The following is a 26,631-nucleotide window of genomic DNA, read 5'->3' as shown; positions in this document are numbered from 1 at the left end:
TAACAGAAACTATAATTGGAAAATTATAAGCTCAAAAGTATAAGGTTAAATTGAATAACACGTTAGGCATTTGGGATCGCTGTCGTAGGCGGGCTTATAAGGAAAGTCATACGTCGGAAACAGAAGGGCAGTCAACAACGGAACCATAACCATCCACATCGCAATACGATTAAGAATGCGTTATGTGGTACACTGTCAGGACACAATGTCAGAGTGACAGTGTACTCTAGAGAATTTTCTGTACAACTGGCAATGCTGAAGGGTACAATTCAATTCACCATAAACCAATTTACAATTCAATTCACCATAAACCATTTCCATAAACAGTGGAGGTGTGCTTTTACAACTGACCGACTAGTAGTTGGTTCCGATAACGTAAAAGATTTACTTTAAACAAAAAAAATACTGTGCTGAGCAGAGATGCCAGGTCTGCAGATTTGTCTGTAAATCTGCAGATTTGGGGTATAGTGCTGCAGACATGTTTTGTTGTGCAGACTTTTACAGACTTTTGAAATTCTCGCAGACTTTTGCAGACTTTTGAAATTCTCGCAGACTTTCGTTTATATATACAGACTTTTGAAATCCGCGACCTTTTTTTTTGCTCGCCAAGTCAGAGTTTTGCGTGTCATACTTTATAGAGAAGTTTCTTCCAGCAAGACATACTTGTTGACTGCAGATTTTTTTTCAGATTTACAGACCCTGTCTGCAAATATTTGAGATTTTTACCTGACACCTCTGGTGCTGAGTTACAGTTTAAAAAACCGCAATAGAATGTAACGTGTATGTACGAATGTACATTGCGAATATTGAATTCTATTCAGGATCTCAGCGTTAGGATGCAGTTGATGTGGTGGTGGTTATTGGTTCAGCTTTTTCCAGCAAAAACTGCAAGACTCACAAAACGTTTCAAACGTAAGCTGAGATTTGTTTGAAATCAATGCAGCATCAGTAGTTAGGTGGTTTGATTCTGGCATGACCAATAATTATTTCTGTTTTTTCGATCTACATTGGATCTCAACCGGAAGCCTTGGATATATCTTTACTAGCATTGATATTAGACATTTAATAATTTGAAAAGCGACTGTCAAGTGTAAAAATTTGAAATATGACTTTCATACGTTCGATGGCCCCAAGTCATTTTACGGCTCAACAATTCAAGCAAGATAAACAATCCCAGCTTTTCTCAAGTGTGTCTCTGTCAGAACCGAGACTAGGCGATGTAAAATCTTACACGATGTAGTCAGACTGACTGTTATGAATAAAAAAATACAATCTACATGTACAATCTTTCTTAATGATTATCTTTTCCAGCAAAAATATGCGTTAGTATCAATATATGTGAACGAATCGGCTCGATACACCTCGTAATCACAAAAATGGTATTTCAAATTTCAAGCAGTAGTGGAAAAGTTTCAGTTCTACCATCACCAAGTGTTCTTCTACTAGTGACAAAAAACAGATTTTGAGAAACAGAAAATAAGAGTAAATTGAAACACTTATTGATTATTTACTCTCTGCAAGTATTACTTTTTCATTCATCAGAGACACCACTAGAAGACGTTACAAGAATTGTGGTCTCAGATAGGTTGTTTAGGTATACTTCGTTTCCAACCGTATGAAGTGTGTAATATGAGTTGGTAGGTACGTCAGTAAAAGAGTGGAAAACAACAAACGAACTATTTCCGTCTTGTAGCAACCTCAATGTTGCGTTGCCAGATATGATATATTTTTTGATTTATGGCGTTTTCGTTTTTAATTTGCACTACACCGGTGCAGTGCTACACTGAGACATGAATAAACGAACAAAAATGACGAAAACATAAACAGTAACCATTGACTACAATTACCGATTCCATTGCACAGAGCTACACCAAACTTTTGATGAGTGCTACACCATTGGTATCGGTGCAGAAAAAGTGTAGCACTGGTGTAGTGCAATTGGTAAAAACGAACGGTTTAGGTGCAGCTTTCGCTACACCGGTGTAGTGCAATTTAAAAACGAAAACGACATTATACTCTGTTTCGATAAAACAGAGGAATGGGCTAGGTCAACGTGATGATTTGATGAACCAAATAATAACGATCCGTTTGTATGGGACCTAGGGGTATTATTATTTGTATTTGGTATAATGTTCGACATCTTCTAGATGATGAGATAATTATATCTTGCTATTTCATAATATACTATGAGATGATATATCAATTAGGCGTATCTCCTTTCCACAAGCGGTAAGTATCTGAAATAATTTCTTAGCATTATACAACAATAAATAAACAAAAAAGTAATTTAAACCCTTTACCTCTTTGTTCGAAGCCGCAATCAACCTGTGATTAGCTAGATCTATTTTGATGTACTTGTTGAGAAACCCTTTTTGTTTAGTTTTTAGGTCAATCAGTTTTACACTGTTCTCGGTAACAATCCCGAGAATGTTCCCTTGATTTAAGAAAAACACTGACGAATCTCTGTAGCTCAAGTGTTTAAGGGATAAAATTTTATTGTGGTAAAATTGTATTTGTGAACTTCCAAGCGATGTGTCGACCGTAGTAGGCGATTTTAATGAATAACTGCCCAATGTATGAAAGGAGTTATCCTGATGACCACTCGTCCCGAGAAAAAACTGTCTTTCACTTTTTACAATGTTCTGAATAGCGCAGGACTTTTCTATGCTTATCGAGGATTTTATCTTGTGGCTGTTATGTAAGCTTTGCTGTTTTATGCCATTACATTGCACTATGGTTTTAGCCCGTATTTTGTTGTCAATGGCGATAATTTTTTTAATTTTTATCATATTTTGGGGTGAGGTTATAAAAACATATTCTTTTTGCGCTGTGTGCTGCATGACGTTTCGAATAGAATCTGTAATGAGAAAATTAATTATTTTTGGGTTGATGTGGATCACTTCCTAAGGCTGTGAACCATTTCGTAGTTAATTTTAACTTTTGGTTAAAATCTGACACTTGAGTGGTTATTTTGTGTCGATTAGTTAAATTCAACTAAAGCTGCGGCCCATTTCCAAGTTTGACGGATGGAAATAATTTTAACTAAAGAATTGATATTAGCATTTTCTTTGCAAGATTTTTTTCAGTGTCAGAAAATAATCATCGATCTGTCAAAAATAACCATGCTTTTGAGCGGGGTTATTTTTGACAACATTGAAATAACCACTCGAGTGTCAGATTTCAACCAAAAGTTAAAATTAATCACGAAATGGTTCACAGCCTAAGTGAGTACAAATCTTAGATGGATCCGATATTTCTATTAAAGCGAATCTTTATACATATCGTATGTCGATGCTGCTATTAACCTGTTTAAGTAATTGCATGGTTGTTACATATTTACATACACTACATATTCTATATACTGCAAACATTAGTATACCTGCTCACCCTCACACGATTCCCGCTGATTCCGATTCTCCGCTCGAATTGTTTACACTATTTGAAACATGAGGAGTATTGTCATCCTCTTCGTAAAAACGTCTCGATGGACCAGGTACGTTGCCGTTGGCTTCCAAAGCCGCTCGTTCACGCTTCCCATCAGGAATCAGGGATATAATTGGGTCGAATGACACGTTACCCTAGTTAGTTGGAGATTAGTACCTTGTCGTGGCTTCTCTTCATTTTCCTCATGGGAAGGAAAGAATAAAATGAACAAAACGAAAAGAATCAAATCGTTATGCATCCCTGAAAAAATGCTGAACGATCTGTAGGTGCCAAAATTCCCATTCAAACTTTGGGCTTGGAGATTTTACAAAAGCGACACAATTCTGCATTCCCGGAAGAAGGCAGAACGATTTGAAACATGTATGAACATGAACAGAAGTGAGTTCGGTACCCTATTAGGGATTTCAAACAATCTGCTAAAACCTGTTCATATTTTTTCCGAGAATATTTGACGACTTCTAACAAGGCGGCTAGGAGCATGAAATTTTAGTTGTGAAAGCAATGATTCAGATTCTACTCGTTGAGAAATAATGTCGTTGATGATATAAAGCATTGTAGCTTTGCGGCGTTCTTCGAGTGTTTGTAAGTGTATGAGCATACAATGCGCCTGATATGATGGAAGAGAAAAAGTAGTCCAGTTTAGTCTACGAAACGCATACAGTAGAAATTGTTTTTGAACAGATTCGATGCGTTCTTCGTATACGGAAGTACATAGGTTCCATACTATGCTGCAATATTCTAAATATGCGCTGACATAAGTTGTATGTAATAATTTTACTGTGTAAGGGTCCTGAAAATTATGACTGAAACGTTTAATGAAGCCTAACATACTATTTGCTTTATTGACAATTGTATTATAATGCACCACGAACATAAATTTTGAGTCTAAGATTAAGCCTGGGTCTCTAATTATTTTACTTTTTTTTCTACATTTTGGTTTCCTAAATATTCGTTAATGATTTTTCTACTAAACGATATTGAACTACATTTCTTAACGTTTAGTTGGCATAAGCTTTTGTTACACCAAATGTTGAATACGTTAATTTCTTATTGGAATACTTCAGCATCTTCAGCTTTTTTTATTTCCATGAAGAGCTTCATGTTGTCTGCATATACAAGTACTTTTAGATGTTTGAGTAAGTAGAAAATGTCGTTTACGTACAAGATGAAAAGAAGTGGGAAAAACCTTGGGGAACACCTGATCTTACCTAACCTAACAGCTATAGTCCTGGGGTGTCCTTTGCTGTATCAAGAATACGTCTCCACATAACTCGGTCCATGGCTGCTCGTCGCCAGCCACTCAAGGCACGGATGCTTCGGAGATCACCTTCCACTTGATCGATCCACCTTGCTCGCTGCGCTACTCTTCTTCTTGACCCAGTCGGATTAGATTCGAGAACCATCTTCACTGGACTGTTGTGCGACATTCTTATGACATGCCCAGCCCATCGTAGACGTCCGATTTTAGCTGTCCGTACAGTGGGTGGTTCTTCTAGCAGAGGTTGCAATTCGTGATTCATACGCCGTCTCCACGTTCCGTTTTCCATCTGCACTCCGCCATAGATGGTCAGCACCTTTCTTTTGAAACCCTAGTTACTCGGACGTAGCGCATCGTTATATTCATCGTTGCTTTGACCAATCGCGTCAGTTTATCCGAAAACCCGTATTTGTGCATGATCTGCCATAGCTGTTCTCGATCGATTGTGTGGTATGCCGCTTTGAAGTCAATAAATAGGTGATGTGTGGGTACGTTGTATTCACGACACTTCTGGAGTACTTGTCTTATCGCGAATATGTGATCCGCAGTGGCGCAGGCTCTAGTAAATCCCGCATGGTACGGCCATATGAATTCCTGGTGGTCCTACTGGTGATACACGACGGCGAAGGGTTTGGGAGAGTACTTTGTAGGCGGCTTTCAGCTTAGCTAATGCCTCTCTTCCATGTTTGAGCAGCTCGCCTGGCAATTGGTCATTGCCTGCGGCTTTGTTGTTCCTCAGCTCGTCGATTTCCTCACTTATTTCCGACAAGTCAAGTGCTGGAAATCTGTCGTCGGCTGAGCGTGCACCCAGATTGGTTCCTGTGTCGTTCACTGTATCTTGTGCTTCGCCATTCAGATGCTCGTCATAGTACTACTTCCACCTGTCGATCAACTCACGTTAGTTTGAGAGATGGTTACCACTGGTATCCCGAGCAAAGTCAAACATCAAAACGAGAGCAAATCGAAATCTTATTATGATAGCAACATCACATTGAAATCTTAATTTGATCTCAGCTCATCAATTTTTCAATTGATATCACATTATGTTATCATTTTGCTGTTACTTTTAGAAAAAAAACTTGGGAGGCAAATATTTTGGGAAACTCCAAAAATGATTATTCAAAAGCAACAACTTAATAAATGCATCAAAATAGGACTAATTCCATTAGGCGATACAAAAATGCAAAAATAAATTTTAATGGAATAATTATTCCTTTAATTCTATGTTGCGTTTTTCAAAAATGCTTCGTGTGGCAGTTGTCCGGAACCTAACCATGATCAAGGAAAAGATTTTTCTCAACACTTTTGCAGCTTTTACACCAATAATCCTCTATATTTTTACTTGCGAGATTATTGTTTTAGCGCCACATATCTGGAGGACGTTGAATAGGTTGACAATCATTGGTGCCACGTCTATCTGAATCTCCTTTAGCGATCTCCTGGCATACTGGGCCTTCACCAGATCCGGCCAAAAGGCTTCATTCTTTTTCAAGAACGAATGGCGGCTTGGTCATTCTCATCTCGCTGATCGTCAGCCACAGAAAGACCTTCGTCAGGAACTTGATATGAAAAATACATTTGACGTCAACGATTCCCTTCTGGTGGGGTACGTTAAATATCAGATTCTTTAACAGTTTTCGCGTTTATTTAAAAAAAAAGATGTTAAATGTTCTGACTATTATTTTCGGTTGATGTTTTGACCGTTATTGTCTGTGGTTCAGAATTCGAGTATCGGTATTGCCAAAGTGATTGTTTTTTCGTGCATCAACTAACAAGTTTTTTGAATAATACGCTCTTCGTTATATCATACTAGCTGAATTACCCGGCGTTGCTCGGAAATGTTTCGTAAATACAAGGCCGCAAAAACAATTTTAGGAATTGTTCTGACCATTGAAATACTCAGAGCGTAGTGAAGCACAACCTATTTCCACGTAATCACTTAGTTGCTAGAAATATGCAGTACTAGTCAAGAAGTATAATTTTTTCATAAAATACGATCAATTCACTTTATACTTCCCATGTTTGGGGCACTTGCTACACTCCTTCCTTGAAATAACCCTTTAATCTATTTTGATGTGAAGGTAGTATCTGTATTAATCAAGAAGTATCGTTTCTCGTCCAATGAATTTTACATTAAACTCCTCTTTTGTTAGTGAACTTGCAACAGCTCTCTGCCCTCTGAGTAGTGTAAAAAGTATCTGTGCTCGTCAAAAAAGAGAGGAGGGGGAGGAATGAAAATTGATTTTCCAGACTCTTTTCGCCTAGTCTATATCGCCATAAAAATACACTTATGACCATCTCTGAAGAGCAAGAAGTATCTGTGCTAAATTTGATAGCAATCCGTTCAGTAGTTTCGGAGTTATAACATTAAAAACATTACACCCCCCATTACACTTGCTGCATTCACCCCTCGACAATTCTAGGTATGCAAAATGTTTCTATGATCTTCAAAACGTGTCGATTCTCGTCAAGTTATGTGATTTTTTTCATAACCACACAAACCCCCCCCCATCCCTTCTTTTTGACCCAACCTTTCAAAAACATCTCTAAACAGTTTGAATATTTGATTGCATTTTAGCGCCACCAAATCAAAGAATTTTATTAACTCCAATCAACGACGTTATAAATCATCATGTTTCAGAGATATAGCGTAATATGTCTTCTATCAGAAACTTTCGAGCGCTTGGCGAATAAATTCCTAACTAACATATTTTTCATAATGTAGACCTTGACATCCCGCACAACTTTCCTCAGAAAAAAAGCTTTGAAGATTTCAGGTTCTGAGCTAGATCATATTTTAGCACACTAGCTCCATATTGTACAGCGATTTTGCATTAATATTTGCAAAACTTAGAAAACTAGTTTGAAAACCCTATTCTCTAAATAATTCGCTTAATGATCCCGAATTTAAGTCTACACAAGAATTAAAAATTTGCTAAATCAGTGTGATGCTGTCTGTGAGCAGAAGTGAGATACTCGTTATATCACTTCGAAATAAGTAAGATATTTTTTTTTAATCGAAATAACATATGATCTGAGATTGCTTATTGTCAGATTCCTAATTCACGTTTCCAGTAAGCCTTTGCTGTAAAAGACTTCACTCTAAAGCGCTCGCCCTCCTGAGCCTAGAAATTCGTATTTCAAAGTGATTACATACTCGAGTAGAGTGAGATCAAATAAATAACTCAATTTGTTATTATGATGTTCACATGCTACAGTTTCTGGAGACGAGAAAGACAAAGAGCACATTTTCATACCTATCAAATAGCCGCACTTCCATTCACGATGGTTGCGGGACGGATGCGACGAAACGAGTGTGCGTCGGCTAGAACTACCTGTATACAGCTTTGTGAATCAACACTGCTTGTCATATGATCGAAAATTCTCCATCTACTCACAGCTTAACGTCACAGTCCATAGCATTCGCAGAGAGTTCGGAATCCAAATCACCTAGGTTCGAAACCCAAGTCTCTCTCTGTGGGGAGGTGTTGGTGCTTTTGACGCTTTTTTTATTGTTGCAAGTAATATCGCCTAAAGGTATACTATCCCGGGTCTTTTGCCCAATCTATTTTTAGCTTATGCTCGCGACTTGTTTGTTTTCAGTAATGTCTTTTTAAAGCAAATCAATAACTGATTATGCATTCCAGTTTTGTTTTCGTTGTTTGATAATAACTTCAAATTGAAAACTAGTTTTGCTATCAACAAGAAAAAATCTATATCTTATTTAGATTTCAGTTTGCTTTCGCTGTTAGCAAAAATAGTTTTCTTTTTGCTATCATCGGGATATCTTTTTGCTTTCGATTTTGATGTTTTGCCACTTAAAACGACCAAAACAACAGCAAATTGAGTAATCGATAAATGCGAACATCACAACATCAAAATGAGTTTTCTATTTGATCTCACACTCTGCTCGGGATCTCTACACATTTCAGCCTGTGGCGTGTAGTCTCTACGTGAACGGTTTACCTTCTTATAGAACTTCCGTGTGGAGAACACCTGAAGCGATATTTGATTTGGAGTATGTTTTGTATGATATGATTCAAGCCATTTCAAAAGTTTTTTTTTCTAGAAAATGCTTTTATTTGGCTCATTGCGGTTAGCTTAACGTGGCCGTTGGTCTTATTGTTAGAAAGAGATGGAAGAAAAGCCATATTAAGGGGTGGCTTACTCCCCTAGGGTTAGTAAAGGAGTATCGAAAGGGTGGGGCCTGATCATCAATAAATCTAGTCATTAAGAGTTCATATTTATGCACAGTTTGGTTTTGCGTTTCCCGGTTGGGTTTTTCATGTGGTTTCATGTTGGGTTGTGGACATGCGGGCCACCCTCCGGGTATTCGTAGCCTGGGGGTGTTTCCCGCGGACCGACACGGACCGAGGGATGCGGCCAACGTCATCTGGAAGACTCATGATATATTCCATCCACCGGCCGGTGCCGATCGCCAGCGAAGATTTGGATCTGCCAAAGTCGACCACTGCGACCCCAATACAACATTATCCAATCATACTATCCTAGTTTTAAGTTAGTCGTTAATAAAATTAGAAAAAGTCCTTGGCACCTTAGAGCTTAAGCAGTGTGCCTTAAAAATAATTATATTATTGAATAAAAAAAAATGTTGGGCTGTGGTGTAGTAGTGGTTGACCAGCACTGTAGGACATTTTTGGCGTTTTCTGCAGTCCGAGGAATCGTTCATCGTATACCATACCGTTCCATAGAAGAAAAGTATGAGTTGGTACAGTGGGCTGTAGAATGAAGAGAAAAAGAGGGCACTAGATTTGCACGTCTATGGCTTTTCAGAAGTTATAGAGGTAGGTCATGTAAAGATCGGGTCGTCACGGACTGGAACATAAGGTGGTCTACCTCGGTCCGAAGGGAATCGATTAGCTGGAGTTTGGCGTCACAATACTCGGAGCACACCCAAACAATATGTTCGATGTCGCCGCAACCGTCACCGTAAGCGCAGTGATTACTCTCAGTAAGGCCCACACGATAAAGATGCGCTTTGAGCAAGTAGTGGTTGGACATAAGCCTTGATATTGTCCGAATAAAGTCTCGGTTCACATCCAACCCTCGGATCCAAGCTTTCGTCGATACCTGCGGTATAATGGAATGTAACCACTGTCCTAGACTTTCATCATTCCAGGAGGTTTGCCAGCTGACAAGTGCCTCTTGACGAGAATGATTGAAAAATTCATTGAAGCAGATTGATCTGCATAGGTTTCACTATGAAATGCACCCACCTTGGCCAGTGAGTCCGCCATCTCATTGCCCCTTACGGAACAATGTGATGGGACCCAAACCAAGGTAATCCGATATGATTTTTCAGATAAAACACTCAGTTGTTCCCGTATTTTCTCCAGGAAATACGGCGAGTACTTTCCAGGCTTCACTGAGCGAAGAGCCTCGATAGAGCTGAGACTATCCGATACAATGAAGTAATAGTCTGCAGACAAAGTTTCAATGATCTCAAGGGTATACTGAATTGCAGCTAGTACTGCGACGTACACTGAAGCTGGGCCACTGAGTTTATAGGAGGCGGTGAAATTTTCATTAAATATACCGAAGTCAGTGAACGCGTCGAGATGTGATCCGTCAGTGTAAAACATTTTATTACAGTCGAATTCTCTAAATTTGTCATTAAGAGTGTTTGGAATCACTTGAGGGCGTACGGGATCCGGAACTACACAAATATCTGCTTTCATCTTTCATGGAAGTGTCGAAAAACACAGTAGAAGAAAGTATCAAAGAAATGAACACTCTGAGGATTGTATGAAGAAGAATTATTGTTATGTGACATGAAATCTAAGTACAATGTCATAAATCGGGTCTGAGAATTAAGGTCGACTAGCCGTTCAAAGTTATCGATAATTTAAGACACTACATCGAATGAGTTGTCGATATGAGAGATAAAAAAAAACGGTTTTTAGTCGTATTAGTCGATTGCATACAACCTAAGGCTATACGCAAACAACGATACTGGACTGTCTCCAGCTTTATAAAATGTATTATCGCGGCGGAACGGAAACAGAAACATCCATACTCCATCACTGATAATATCGTTGTTTGGTACAGCCTTATTAGATCTGTTGGGTGAGCTCCCTACCAAGTTCCGCTTACTGTACGGAGAAAGTTGGTTCTTTTTTGGAATTTTTGTTTCAGTTGTTTCCAGTCTTGGGGGATAAAGTTCTGTTCGACAAACTTGTTGAATAAGTTCAACGGACGCTTTTTCGCGATATCGGGAAGATTTCTAAGTAAGTTGAATTTGATTTGATCGCACCCATGTGCATTGTTATTGCATGATACGAGGGCAAGAGAGAACTCCGTCATCGAAAATGGGGTATCGTTACCAGTACATCGGGTGGGCGCGGGGCGATAGGTGTTTAGTTCATGAACAAAATCAGGGCAAACTTTTTTGGCGAAATCAAATATCCAGTGATTCGAATATTCTACAGACTCATTATTAATGGTTACATTTCGCATGCGACTGACTGTATTCCACAGAGGAATTTGTATTCTTCTTCTAGCGAATATGGTTGTTTCGTTTCGAGAGCTTGGAATATCGTCGAGTCGAATAGGAATTCCAGTCGATGTTTTTCGTGAGATCATAGGTCATATCGACTGATGTCGGTGTTCGTGCACCAGTGGATATTGAAACCAAAATCGGCAAGTGATCACTACCGTGGGAATCAGGGATTACCTTCCACTTGCAATCTTGCTGTAGTGAGGTCGAGCAAAGCGATAAGTCCAGCGCACTAGGGCGGGCTGGCGGTCTTGGATTGCGTGTCATTTCACCCGTATTTAAAATTGTCATATTGAAGTTGTCGCACAGATCATAAATTAACGAAGAACGGTTATCATCATATAGGCAGCCCTACCCCGTACCATGCGAGTTAAAGTCTCCTGAAACTAACCGCGGGGTGAGAAGAAGCTCCATGATGTCTACAAGTCGTCGATACCCTATCTAGACTCAGGGAGATATGTAGATAGAAGCTATACAAAGATCTTTGCCTCTAATTTTGATTTGGCAAGCAACAACTTCAATGACCGGGATCGAGGGGAGGTTAATTCGATAAAATGAATTGCATTTTTTGATCCCCAAAAGTACCCCTCCATAGTAGTCTCCTCGATTCAGTCGTATAATGTTGAAATTTTGGAAGTCAAAGTCTATATTTGAAGTAAGCCATGTTTCACACAATGAAAATACATCACAGTTTATTTTTATCAGAATTTATCAAAAATTTGAAGGAATCTTGTTTTGGGATGATACTTCTGCAATTCCACTGGAGTATAGTGATCATACTCTCGATTTCTGTAGGTAGTTCAGTCATCGATAGATACGATCGCTGCAAGAAGGAGCCATTGTTCTGTCAACTGTTTTAAAAATGTTCTTACTATTGGTAATAAAGCCGTTAGAATACTTTTAAGAAAATCAGTTATATTGAAGACTGTTAATATCCAGTCCACGATATCAGAGAATTTTAGTAATCCAGAGTTTGTCTGATTTTCTGGTTGTATTTTGGGATCACTTGAGGTTTTCGGTGTCTCTGGAAGCGCAGGAAATTCCTGGTTGTATTTTAGAAATCCAGGAAGTATTGGTTTGGGTTCTACGGATTTTTTTGGTTCATTTTAATGTTTTATTTCCATTTTGATGTTCACTTTGTAGTATTTTCAGACCTTTGCGAGGAAGGTTTCAAGAGGACAAAATTGGTCTTTAGTACTTCCCATCTTGTGTCGATTTAGAGTGCAATTGCTTGCACTCCAATATCTTCACTGGTTGAAGATCGACATGCTTGAAGCGGTCAATCCCATTATTCATTAGATCTTCAACCGTTAAACTCTATTCGCGAACCACACCGTTGACCTCCACCATCCGAGAAGGTACGTAGACGCGATACTCCCTCGTGAAGATCTCATTGCTAGCAATATCGTTTGCTTGTTTCAGATCAGTCACTATAACGCGCAGTTTATTTGGGGACACCTTGTCAATGTGTTTCACTGCCGAGTAGTGCTTAGTCAGATCTTGAGCTATATTAAGGACTCTAAGAGATTTAGGTATGTGCCAGAAGTATACCACCTGTGACGTAGATAACCATCACCTTGATACTCATACATTTACATACTGTAATAAACCACATCTGAAGAGATATAATAAAGACAACGCTACATGGTGTCGGGAGTGTGTTTTTTTAATTAACGAGAAAAATAGGAAAATTTATAAAGTATAGATTCCGGAAAGTATAAAAAAATATCGCAAAACCCAAAAACTGGTATCGGATCGCGGAATCATTTATTATCAATAGTATCGAGTCAATCCGCAGAAAATAACTAGTACACGACAGGAAGTCGTACCTAACCTAGCACCAGTGCAAATTTTTTTTACTCACCCACCGGAACATATTCACATTCAAAACAATTCCGAAAAAGCCCGAATCTGGAAGGATTGGATTCAACAGTATACATGGTTCGAACAAGCATCCGGAATTAAGGACCTACCAGCAGCACGCCAAGTGGGAATTCTAATGAATAGCCTTGGTCCAGATGTCATTGGAACATTCAAAGGCTTGCAGCTAACGGAAGAGGAAAAGAACGATCCGGAGGCTATCAAAAAAGCTTTTAATGATGCATATTGTCCAACAGCGAACCCGACATATAGTACGTACATTTTCCTGAAAACGGATCAACAGCCGGGTGAAAGTTTTGATGATTTTCTAATCAAACTGCGAGCGGCAATCCGTGATTGTGATTTCGGTACAGTACATGAGGGCATGGATATCAACGCTGAAAGACAAAATCGTCCTCGGAATTTCCAGCCAAAAGGTACGCGAAAAATTGTTGAGTGACTCAAAACTAACATTAGAAAAAAGCAATCCAGATCTGCAAAGCAAGTGAGAAGACGACCGAAACTTTGAAGGAAATGGATTCCGAAAATCGGGGCTGCAACACTGTTAGATCGGACGACGATGGTAAATTATTCCTCTGTAAACGCTGTGGCTCGAAACACACTAAAAAAAACCGGGTGGGTAATGTCAGAGACATAACTGGATGGCGTGAATACGAAAACAATTGACATGTTCCTTAACACTCCCAAATATCAATTAGTTGATCAATTGTATGAATTATGCAAGCATTCCCTTTTTTCACATTTTTCACAAAAACAAAGAAGGCTTCACTTGATCTCGATTACTGTGAATTTCACACAGCGAAAAGTGCACAAATCTAATCAAACTGTTCTAGATTTGCACTAAGCTGAGGATATTTATCTTCGATTTGCTAGCAAGAAATCCTAATAGTTCTTTAGCAAACTTTTAGAGCCATTAGAACGGCTGTTTTTGTGTGATGCTCCCCACCGTTGTCCTCTTTTCGTTGGTTTTGCACCAATGCAAACAACTGGCAGCTGTGACGCAATCGCTCTTGTCGGAAGCGAAACTAGCTTTGCAAACGACACACAATACATCTGCTCGCAGTGGCGATTGAATCCAAACTGATCCAATTTTTGTTAGGAGGTTTCTTTTTACGTGATTTCGTTTGTAGCTTTTTCACTAATGAGTGGTCCTAACGGCTATAAAAATAGCAGCATATAGAATTTTAATGTCGATTATTTCATTTTGGATTTGCATTTAATTGAAAGAAACTAAAAATGACATGGGTCAAATAAGACAGATTTTTCAATAGTGTACTATTGAAATACTTCAATGCTGTTGCTAAACACGTTTAAGTTGATAAAATTCGATTCTATTGGTAGCTGGATTATATAAATCCTTTCACAGATCACTGAGCTATGAGCTTTAAAAATACGAGAAAGGCCAACGCGCCTTACGAATTATCCTCTTTGATACTCGTTTATATCAAACATTTCAGAAAAGTTTAATTTTGAATTGTTTGAGATTATGTTACACAACTGAAAATTTTATCATAAAATTGTGATCATATTTCCGATGGCATGTAGCAAAAATTATGTTGATTCGTTAGATACAACAAGACATATTCACTATCAAAAACTTATCACTCTCTTAGAGCGTACATTTTGAATAGGCGCCCCATAGTAAAGTAAGTCGTATTCACGACAAAAGTTGTCCAGCCTACAAAAAACAGAGTTCGAAGTGTCAATGATTTGGTCATTTTGCGAAGTGTTGCTTTAAAATAAGGAAGAAGGAACTGGACAAGAAAAATCCCAAGGAAAAAACAGCTGCCACAATACTGGAAAATTATGAAGAAGACTCTTCCGAGGCAGAGGTCGATCTGTACCTGCACGCAGTCGATGCAGATGATGATGATGGCGATTGGTTCGAAGATATAATAATTGATAACATGAAGGTGAAATGTAAGCTAGATTGCGGAGCACAGTGCAACGTACTACCATTAAATGTTGCAAAGAAAATTAGTAAACAGTTCAAAAATTCGAAAACAAAGTACATCGTTTCGTACAACGGAGAAAAAAACTAAAGTGAAAGGCGAACTAACGGTGACAGGGTTCGTGAATAAACGCAAAGCCGATATTACTTTCAAGGTAGTTGATTTGAAAGTCGTCCCGATTCTGGGCAAACAATCCTGCGTAGAAATGGAATTGATAAAGCGCATTAATTCCATCAACAGCCAAGATGATATTTTCCATGGACTGGGTTGTTTCAAGAATTTCGAGTACAAGTTAGACTTTAAACCGGAGGCAACATTCGAGATCCGTCCAACACGAGCAATTCCGCACAAGATACGCGATGAAGTGAAGGCAGAGTTAGATAGAATGGTCGAAATGGGTGTGATAATCAAGCAAGGTGAACCTACACCCGTCGTTAGTAACATGATCGTCGTACGCAAAAACAACAAAATCCGTTTGTGCATCGATCCGACTGATGTAAATAGAAATATTCTTCGTCGGCACTTCCAGTTACGCACCGTCGAGGAAATTGCAGCGAGAATTAGAAAAGCTAAGTGGTTTACTATCCTCGATTGCAAAAAAGGCTTCTGGCAAGTTAAAGTAGCACCGGAATCCCAGAAGTATCTGACATTCGGCACCCCGTGGGGTCGTTACTCATGTTTGCGTCTGTCGTTTGGTCTAGCATCAGCACCCGAAGTCTTCCAAAATCTAATTGCAACATTATTAGACGGAATTAATGGAACTGACGTGTCGATGGATGATATCCTGATCTATGCCAAAATACAGGACCAGCTGAACGAGATCACCGAGAAGGTGCTCGGCAAGTTAAGAAACGCTGGTTTGAAACTGATTTCCGACAAATGTCAATTTGCCATAAAATCAGTACGCTACCTGTGACATATCGTCTCAGCGGAAGGTCTCCAATCTGATGATGAAAAAATTGATGCGATTCGAAGATTGAGAGTACTTAAAAATAAGAAAGAATTACAACGCCTCCTGGGAATGGTAACATATCTGTCAAAGTTTATCATTAATCTCTCCCAAATTACAGCACCTCTAAGGCAGCTCTTGCAGAAGGACGTTACCTGGCAATGGGCACAGGAACAACAAGCAGCGTTCAATAAAATAATGCATCGTTTGACTTCATTACCAGTTCTGAAATTCTATGATGTCACCAAGCAAAGCATACTCTCGGTCGATTGCAGCTCTCATGCTATGGGAGCCGTGTTGCTGCAAGATGGACATCCAGTTGCATACGCATCAAAATCGTTGACATCATCCCAACGAAATTACCCACAAATTGAGAAGGAGGCATTTGCAATTCGCTTCGGTTGCCAAAAATTTCACGCTTATATTTTTGGAAAACCAGTGACGGTACACACCGACCATAAACCATTAGAGTCGATATTCAAAAAACCTCTCGACAAAGCTCCTCCAAGACTTAAGCGGATTATTCTTGACGTACAACCCTATGCTCCAGAAATAATATATGTTCGAGGAAACAACGTGCCTATTGCTGATACCTTAAGTCGAGACGTGGACAATCCAATACCGGAAAACGAAGATCAACTAGAAGTGCACGTCTGTCTCAACATGTCCAAAGCTTGGATGAAGGATATCGCGGAGAAAACTAGCGAAGATGCCACTCTTCGGAAACTCACTGAAACCATTAATGCCGGCTGGCCAAAACTTCCTGAAACGATCGACCCAACACTCAGACAATATTGGAATTATCGCGATGAGCTTTCTACGTACGAGGGTATAATTTTCAAAGGAGACCGTTTGTTGATTCCAGAGAAGCTACGCAGAAAGGCGTTAGACATAGTACATGCTGGTCATTTCGGTATACAATCCAACATCAAGAGGGCAAAACAATTAGTATTCTGGCCATCCATGGGTCGTGATATTGAACGGTTCGTGGAACAGCGTGGAGTTTGCAATAGGCATAGCCACAGCAACGTGAAAGAGCCAATGATAATCAGGGAAGTTCCAGAATACCCGTTCCAAATTGTGGGCTCAGACATATTCCATTTCAATGGCGCAAATTACATAGTTATCATTGATAGCTATTCTGGATGGATCGACTTCAAAAAACTAAGATCGTTGGAATCTTCGGAAGTGATCGAACATCTGCAATCATGGTTCGCTGTTTGGGGGACGCCTGAAGAATTTTACAGCGATAACGCCAAACAATACACCTCGTAGCTATTCAAGAACTTTTCGTTAAAGTGGAAGTTTGAACACATAACTTCTAGTCCTTACCATCCTCAAAGCAATGGGTTAAGTGAGCGTGCTGTACAGATAGCGAAGAATATTCTGAAAAAGTGTCATGAAGACAACAGCTCAGTGCAGTTAGCGTTACTTAACTATCGTGAAACTTGAAACTCCAAATCTACGACTGATGAGCCGAATCACCAACTCACCTCTACCGGTTGCTAGTCACAAACTCAAACCAACGGTGATAGAAGACGTCAAACAGAGTTTGGAAGCGGAACGATGTAAACAGAAGGCCTATTACGATCGTTCAGCTCACGTTCGTCAACCCCTCGAAATAAATGATCGCGTGCAGTTGCAGAATCCTCTCACGAACACCTGGGAATCTGGACGAGTAATCGCAAGGTCAGATACGCCGAGGTCGGTCCTCGTCGAAAATGATCAAGGAGACATTTACCGCAGAAACACAAAGCACGTGAAAAAATCAAGTACACTTATCAACGCTCAGCCCGATGTCAGTTGTGACGTTCCTGTTACCCCAGAGGCAGGTTGAAATTGGTCTAGGAGAGCAACGACAGCAGTATCAGTTCGGCGAGAAAACTCAACTAGCGGAGATGGAAGCAGCCAGAGGTCAGAACAACACAGATCACGTGCCGCAAACCATAACAAGATCTGGCAGATTGGTGAAACCGATTGAACGACTAAACTTATAAGTAAATTCATATTCATTTTTTTCGAAGGGGAGATGTGACGTAGATAACCATCACCTTGATACTCATACATTTACATACTGTAATAAACCACATTTGAAGAGATATAATAAAGACAACGCTACACCACCCACGGGCCATTCGATCCGTCATCCTGATAGACCTTCCGACGGAGGGGTGGTTTTTCCAAAGGGGTGGCGGGGATAACCGTGTCAGATGTGTCACCATCAGAATATTCATCTAACTGTTCCACATTCACAGGTATATCATCATCTTCCCCGGGGTTCCCCCCATCGGAAGACATATCTCCCATATAAACAAGAAAAATAGAGCAAATATATAGGGTAGTAAGAATTAGAAAGAATTGAAGATAAAAATAAGGAAAACACTAATTCACCGGTATGGTTTGTTGAGCCGATAGATGTGTTCGCTTCGATTGTTTCCCTCGTGTGACCTTGATGGATCAACGACTGCTGGTACCGATGCTCTTGGTGCCGACAGGTAGAAACGCTGAAGCACACAACTGTCTGCCGATCACTTATTAAATCTAAGAAAGATCTCACAACAGAAATGGCACTCGAGATTTTGTAATTAATACCGTCCTGATACGGAGCAAAAAATAAAAACAAGTGTATCGCGGACGACTACTCGGATACGAATGAGAAAAAAAGTTTTTGTTCAATGCTATATTTTTTTCTAAATTTTGAATAGTAATAATGGTATGTCAATTCTATCGAAAGCTTTGCTGAAGTCAGTATAAAGAGTTTCTGCACAGTTTCCATTGTCTTTAGCTTCCAAAGTGAATGTAATAAGTTCGAAGAGATATGTTGGAGTAGAGCGACATTTAAAAGAGCCATGTTGTTTTGGGGTTATGTAATTTTTCACTTGTTGAAATATTTTCCAGTTGATCATTGTTTGAAACAATTTTGGAATGCACGAGATAATGGCAATCCCTCGATAGTTACGTATATCTGAATTTAAGCCTGATTTGAAGACCGGTACTAAGAAGAAGAATTTCCATGTTCCTGGAAATATTCCTATTCTTCGAGATAAATTGAGGATATGGTATAATGGTGTTGTGAGGTAAGTTGCTAATTGTTTCAAAAATATTGGTGCTATTCCATTGGTCCAGTGAATATTTCTTGCTTTGATAATTGATTAACACTGATGTCATTAGAAAGCTCCGGTATGAAGGAAAAGTAGTCACGTTCACGGTCTGTCTCGGCATCATATGTAGTTTTTAGAAAAAAATAGCAAATAAATCGCAAATTTCAGTGCTATATTTCCTGTGGTTCCATCAAGGTTTATTTGGGAAGGAAGGTTGTTATTTTTCAGTTTTTTTATGCTTTTTTGGATGCTCTTTGATTTCGCTCCAACTTTAAGGTTATATTCTTCGAGTGCCGAGTTCATTGCAATTTTCAAGTTATTCCAAATGTCGAAGTAGTTTTGTAGATTGATAACACTTTTATCTTTTCTATAAGTCTTATGTGATTTCTGCTTTCTATTTTTCAGGTTTTCCAATTGCGAGTACAGAAAATTTGCTATTGTGACTTCTTGTTAATTTTTAGAATTATTAGAATTTTTGCACTTCTTGATTGACATTTTCTTCTATATTCAATATATTTTGTCAGTTTAATGTACTTAATCTACGTTTTGCTTCTACGAAATTTGTGTTGTGGTGTTTTGATATTTCCTCGTATTCTATTTCGTTAGGAAGAGACAGGGTCATTTCAACTATGCACTCAAATAATAGTAACGACCATCATCATGATCATGATATCTGATTTTTTGCCATCTATATTGTGATAAGCACTAGATAATATACTACTTGACTATACTATTTGTCTTTATGACTTTCCTGGCGTGGTAATTCTGACAATCATTGAAATAAGAACACAAAAGTCCCAATGACAATTACAAATAATGTGAAGTTGAACTTTTGGTCATCATAAAGTTGAGAAGTGATGTAGTTATGACTACCATGTGAGTAAGCTCTTCTTCAGAATATAATAATGTTACCATGAATAAATATATAGTTGGATAGAGATTGTCAAATTTGAAAACACTACACATATTGTTCATATCAACATAATTTATGTAGAAAGAACATCGTCGTATGGTGTTTTTCAACAGACTATGTATTTTCTCAGCGCGACTATACAAATTGTCAATCAACGGGTCTGTTTTTTTAGTGTCAGGCTTCATTACAGTGTCAGATTTCATATTCCAACGACGAAATTGCGATATCTTGTATAAGTGTTTATTTTGTAATAGTGCGTAGTTGTGCTTCAGCATTGGTATTGCAAGTGAGTAAATTTCATAAGAAATAATAATAAAGGAAAAATTGTTACATTAGCTACAAAACATGGAGAACTCTATTTGGAGCATCGTAAACACTTGGCGCATGTCGTAGTCAATCGATACATCGTCAATAATAAGGATATGGAAGCTTATTCGGAAATAATATCCGAAAAATTTCCTAAAGATTTTTCGGTTAAGTTTCTGTGCAAATACTTCTATGTAATTTTTATATAATGTATTTTCTACACTTTTATAGGAACTGTATTATTCCCCAAGAAATTAGCTGTAAAAAACCCTTCTGGTTTATTACATGATCGATTTCGTAACAGAAACAAAAAGGAAACATTAAAACGTTAAAGAGAGCAACGAGTTGGTGATTGTGAATGCCTACAAGCGATCAAATAACAAGCTCTTGCACTAACAAGTAGCTGGAAGTAACTAATATTCAAAATCAAAATCGATTGCTAGAAATCGCTCGTTCCACTGCTGGAAAAATTGACTCAGAATCAAGTATTTCATGCATTCTTGTTATTCTTGCATCGAAATTTTATATAATATAACTTTTGAATATTTTTGCATGTTCGAATGATCTTCACTATTGTCAATTTAACCATAATACCGAAAGAACCAGAAGTGAAATTTCAAAAATATCATGGCACTAGTTAAAACAATAAGTACAATGTAAAAATAAGATGTTATCATGGTTATGATATACATTCCAATTGTAGTAGCACAGATAACAGATATACAGGCTCGAACAAAATTTTTCAAAATCCTGTGTAAATTTCAAATTTGCTATACGTTGGAAACACTATGGCCACCTACTCGACTGTTCGCCGCGATCTTTCAAAACGTTCAACTACGTTCCGGAACGATAACAAAATCCTCCTGCCAGTTGTAGAAATATTCCAAATACAACAATTTTAACACTTATCACACGATTTCCCTAAGTGTTAAAGACAATTTTATTACCATGTCGCATAAATCACACGAGAATCCGATCGGAATAAAACAAAAATAAACTTGTCATTTTAACCAAAAGCAAAACAAAAATCTAGCGAGAAGTGAATGTTGCACCCAGACCCTGTCAGCTTGGAGCGAAATCAATCTTCAGTTCAGTAACGCCATCGCACGGCATCACATTCAATATATCATGTCAATTGTATGGGTGCGCAGTGCTGCTATTTTGGTGCGCACTAGTTTGACATTTCTCTCCTCTACTTATATGCAAGAGATTCAATGCGGACTCACCTGAGGGCACCATGCTCGCAAAAAAGGATGTTGCCAATGATTTGTTCGAGAAATGTTCGAGCTGCATATCTTGTTAATATGATGTCTTTGGTTGCACCCAAAGTTGTGTCTCAAGTGAAAGCGGCACCCAAATAGCGGTGGCACCTCGTGTCGATCGTGGTGACATCTGCAAGTGTTCGCCATGCTGATTGAGCAAATTTTACACACAGTTCATATGTGAGCCTGTATATCTGTTATCTGTGGTAGTAGTTATTCATACGATATACACACAGGAAAAAATTATGAATTTTACATGTGGCATAAACCTTTCAACGACATAGTGGTTTTCAGCTGGACCTAGCTGGACATAGAATGCGACGGAATCGTCGCAGGATAGCGAAATAATCAGCGTCAGAACCACGAATGCCAGGTTTGCAGATTGGTAGGTAAATTTGCAATTTCGTTTTTTAGCAGACTTTGCAATTAAGCCGACTTTTTTTGCAGATTTTCGAAATTTTTATAAACAATCGTCCATTTTAATGACGTTTGCTATTACTAAAGCTTTTTCGTTTGGTTTTTTCGTCATACTTCTAAATATTGAAGTCGCATAATACCATTTCTAATACGCAGACGCTTAAAATTACACCTGGCATCGCTGCCAGAAAATTGGACAGTTGTTTTAACCCTTTCGCTGTCTGTTGTATTGAAATTAACTAGCATTAGAGCCAAAAGAAATATTAATTGGCTGTTGGATTGAGGCCAACTGCATTATCAACTGGTAAAATTCCTTAGCGACAATTGTTCTTTCATTGTTCATCGAAAGCATCAACAAATGTATATCTGTCAAAGACGACTAACTTTTTAGAGTAGACAAATAGCACAATCGAATAAAGCACGAGGTTTTGAAAACCAAGGCGTCGATTAATACAAAATATAAATGAAAAGGGAACATACTAAGCACAAAATAACCATTATGTACGATTCAGACGATCCGTCTTCTTTTGTCACAGTCAATCTCCGTCACCGGCACCGTCAACAATATTTACATGCATTTCAATGGAGCCATTCACACGTAACGTCACCGTCACGGAACGTCTTGACGGACGGATCGTGTGAACGTTCCGGTAAAGAAAATATCAAACTAATTTTGACGGAAGCTGACGTTCCGGTGACGGTGACGGAAGGAGGCGGATCGTCTGAATCGAACATTATGTCAAATAAATAGCACAAGCGTAAAAAATCCGTGCATGTTGTAGTCGTAATCTGCCACATACGCATTATCAATATGAATTCATTATGACTGAAGTTTTCTCAACAATAAATATAAAACCTGTTTTAATCCACCTATTGGTGTAATGATGCCTTTCTCATGTATATAATATTGTTGTATTCTATAAAAAATTTTTCTCTTCAATTTTTGAAAGAAACCAAGAGATTGTTTATGCATAACATACAGATTAAAACAGTGCTTTGATTGAGTAAGTCATCCTTAAGAAAACGAAATGAATTCACTATTATATGCACTTCCGGCACCGGAACCCGGGAACCGGTATAATCAAAGTCGGTTCGAACAGCCACCAACTAACATGACACACAAACTCTTCTACTACGCACTCTAAATTACGATTTAAATGTTTGTTGCATCCGGAAATATTTGAGGTGACACAAGACCTTTCATTTGAATCTAAGTTTGTGGAAATCGGTTAAACCATCGTTGAGAAAAGTGAGTGAGATCCATTTTGGTATATATGACCACTATTTCCGGTACTTCTGGAACCAGATACCGTGAACCAGGATAGCCGGAATCGGTTTGTTTAGTTGCCCACTGAAAATGACTATCGATTTGTGTAGTTTTGAAACCAGTTTAGAATTTTTTTACGTTTTTTGTTTGGCCGGTTTAAGTGACGGTGTACAATATGTAATACACTTTACCCTATAACTCCGGAACCGGAAGTCGGATCCGGATGAAATTCAGGAATTCCGTATGGGACCACGACACCTTTCATTTGAATTTAAGTTTGTCAAAATCGGTGCAGCCATCTTCGAGAAAACCTAGTGAGATTATTTGACACATACACACATACACACACACACACACACACACACACACACACACACACACACACACACACACACACACACACACACACACACACACACACACACACACACACACAGACAGACATTGCTCAGCTCAATGAACTGAGTCGAATGGTATATTACACTTGGCCTTCCGGGCCAGATTTCACTAGTCGTTTTTTCAAGTGATTGCATAACCTTTCTATATGAGAAAGGCAAAAATAGTCATTGTAACGGTCAATTTAAAAAAAAAAATTTTCAGGCTTGTGGTCTTGAAGGGGTTGAATCGATGTGAATGACAGTTCGTTATCTTTGCGGCATTTTATCGCTATCTTATCGCATCGCAATCTTTTCTAGCTGACTGTGAAAATCACTATATAATTCATAAGTACTTTATTTTTCAAATGACGCAATATTCCACGCTCACAAAATTTTACACGGTCCGACTGTAATTTACACTCGGCTATCAATTACCGCAGTATGCATTTATGTGTATCAATTATTCAGCAAGCACATATGTGCCGCTGTGTCTCGTACGGAATTTCGAAAAGAATCTGATATCTTCGAACTTCATAGCTTCAATATAAAAACTACAGCAAATTAAATAGGCATTGTTTCAAGTTGGGAATATACAGCTTTAGAATAGTAGCTGTTTAATGTGACTAATCTGTACTTTAATGTAGGTGCATCGCTTCAAACTCTATTAGTGAAAAAGGAGAAAGCTTGCACAATTCATACAATCAATCAACTAACTGATATTCGGAAAAGTGATGGGAGCGTGTCAGTTTTTTCGTATTCACGACATCCAGATATGTCTCTGACATTACCCACCCGCCTTTTTTACCAGAGCAGTTTGGATTTCGTCATGAACATTCAACTACTCATCAACTTGTCAGAGTAACGAACATGATAAAATCAAATAAATCTTCTGGGTTATCCACTGGAGTTTCTCTTCTAGACATAGAAAAAGCATTCGACAGTTTTTGGCACAAAGGTTTAATAGCAAAAATGTCTGATTTCCAGTTTCCTATTTATTTGATCAAAATGATTCAAAATTATTTAATTGATCGTACTCTTCAGGTTAGCTATCAGAATTGTAAATCTGAATTGCTACCCGTACGAGCCGGTGTTCCGCAGGGTTCGAGCGTAGCTCCAATCTTGTATAATATTTTCACTTCTGATCTTCCAAATCTACCCGTTGGTTGTCAGAAATCGCTTGTCTGTGACGACACAAGTCTGTTAATCACAGGTAGAAATCTAAGAGTGATCTGCAGTCGCCTACAAAGAAGTTTAGATATTTTCAGTGATTATCTGTCAAAATGGAAAATTAAACCAAATGCAGCAAAAACGCAATTAATTATCTTTCCTCATAAGCCAAGAGCTTCTTTTCTTAAACCAAACAATAATCACATTCTCAAATTGAATGGCTTGGAATTGACATGGTCTGATCAAGCTAAATACTTAGGTTTAACGTCTGACAAAAAACTCACTTTCAAGGATCACATTGAAGGAATCCAGGCAAAGTGTAATAAATATATTAAATGTTTATATCCTCTTATAAACAGAAATTCTAAGCTTTGTCTAAAAAACAAATTGTTTATTTATAAACAAATTTTCAGACCAGCCATGCTTTATGCAGTACCAATTTGGTCAAGTTGTTGTTCCACCAGGAAGAAAACGTTTCAAAGAATTCAGAATAAAATTCTGAAAATGATTTTGAAGCGTCCTCCCTGGTTTATTAGTACAAATGAGTTACACAGACTCACAAATATAGAACCATTAGATGTAATGTCACATAATATTATAAGCAAATTTCGACAAAAATCGATGCAAGTTAGTATATAAGTTCCTTTTCCCCATTACACAATACAAGTAGGTTTAGAATTTTCCCTACACAAAAATCTCAGAATTGCAGAAGCAAATGATGTCCTCATGGTAACAACCAAATCATATAATAATAGGGCTGAAAAGTCACCACTTGTGGCTGAACTCCCAATTTAAATCTTAATAATTTAATTTTAACTCATATTCCAATAAATAGTTATTTAAAAAAACCGGTAGTCATTGTCAATAGAAGACCAGACAATCCGATTCCGGTTATCTTGGTTTCTGATTCTGGAAACTCCGGAAATAGTAGTCATTTACTCAAAACTGGATCTCATTCTCTTTTCTCAGAACCGCTTTTCATCAGCAAAAGGAATATGTGAGAAAAGCTTTATACCTTTTCTTTACAATCTATAGAATAGGCCCACTCAACCCAAACGTCTTAATGCGTTAGACTTTTTTCATTATTACATAACGTAAAGTAACATATTACGAAAATACTTGATGTGAACTTATACGACGTTGTTTTATGTATATAAATTGTATTTTGAGAAGATACTTACATTCACTCTTTAAAATCGTTGTAATTTTTTGTTCAAGATGATTCACTATCAATATCTGGTCATGCGACGAAATGATAGCTTTATTTCCGTAAATAAACAAGTTACTGAAAGACACTTTTGGAAAACACGGTGCCATTTTGCTCTTATTAGAAACAACACGTATTGTTTCATTCTGGTAACCCATCTTGAAGTAATGCGATGGATTTTGTAATCTAGCGTCTCTGAGTGACAGTTTATGTAAACTAATGAAATTTTGTTGAAAGAGTAGATGGTTTGCATGATAAAAAACTGTGTTGAGATTTTCCTGATCTTTAAAATTCATATGTTGATCTCTTAATGATAATGTCCATGTTACAAGTAAACCTGTTTCAAAAAGAGTTAGTATCTGGAAACTGAGACATATTTAAAACATTATTGCAATATTTGATTAGTATTCTTTACTTGCCCCATTATATGGGTTTTGCACCTATTTGTGTGGTCTAGTGATTTTATTGCTATGACTCCCCCGCAATCTGTGACTGTAGATACGGCTGGACTAGTGATTTGAAATGGCATTATTTCTGAATCACATTTTTCAATATTCCAAAGGCATAATGTGCTGTCAATGAAACGTAATGTAAAGTTTTAAATACTTTAATA

The 26,631-nt window shown here is 38.1% G+C and overlaps 1 protein-coding gene across 5 annotated transcripts in view; it reads right to left on the bottom strand.

Annotated features, from left to right (window-relative positions):
- Positions 1-1,516: 1,516 nt before the first annotated feature.
- The window catches only part of LOC131434914 (uncharacterized), a 100,259-nt gene continuing 75,144 nt past the window's right edge, over positions 1,517-26,631 (bottom strand). For 3 of the 5 annotated variants that reach the window (XM_058602188.1, XM_058602190.1, XM_058602191.1), the window contains 4 exons: positions 26,438-26,590; positions 25,993-26,384; positions 2,301-2,857; positions 1,517-2,237 (listed from right to left, as the gene is read on the bottom strand). In XM_058602188.1, the coding sequence (XP_058458171.1) occupies positions 2,175-2,237; positions 2,301-2,857; positions 25,993-26,384; positions 26,438-26,590 (1,165 nt within the window). In that variant the 3' untranslated portion in view covers positions 1,517-2,174. Of the gene's footprint in view, positions 2,238-2,300; positions 2,858-25,992; positions 26,385-26,433; positions 26,591-26,631 lie in introns of those variants that run through there. The other 2 variants (XM_058602189.1, XM_058602192.1) reach the window with 2 other exon arrangements.

This window comes from Malaya genurostris, chromosome 3 (genome assembly GCF_030247185.1).
Source record: "Malaya genurostris strain Urasoe2022 chromosome 3, Malgen_1.1, whole genome shotgun sequence".
In the NCBI taxonomy this organism is placed as follows: domain Eukaryota; kingdom Metazoa; phylum Arthropoda; class Insecta; order Diptera; family Culicidae; genus Malaya; species Malaya genurostris.
This window is presented reverse-complemented; position numbering and strand designations above follow the sequence as displayed.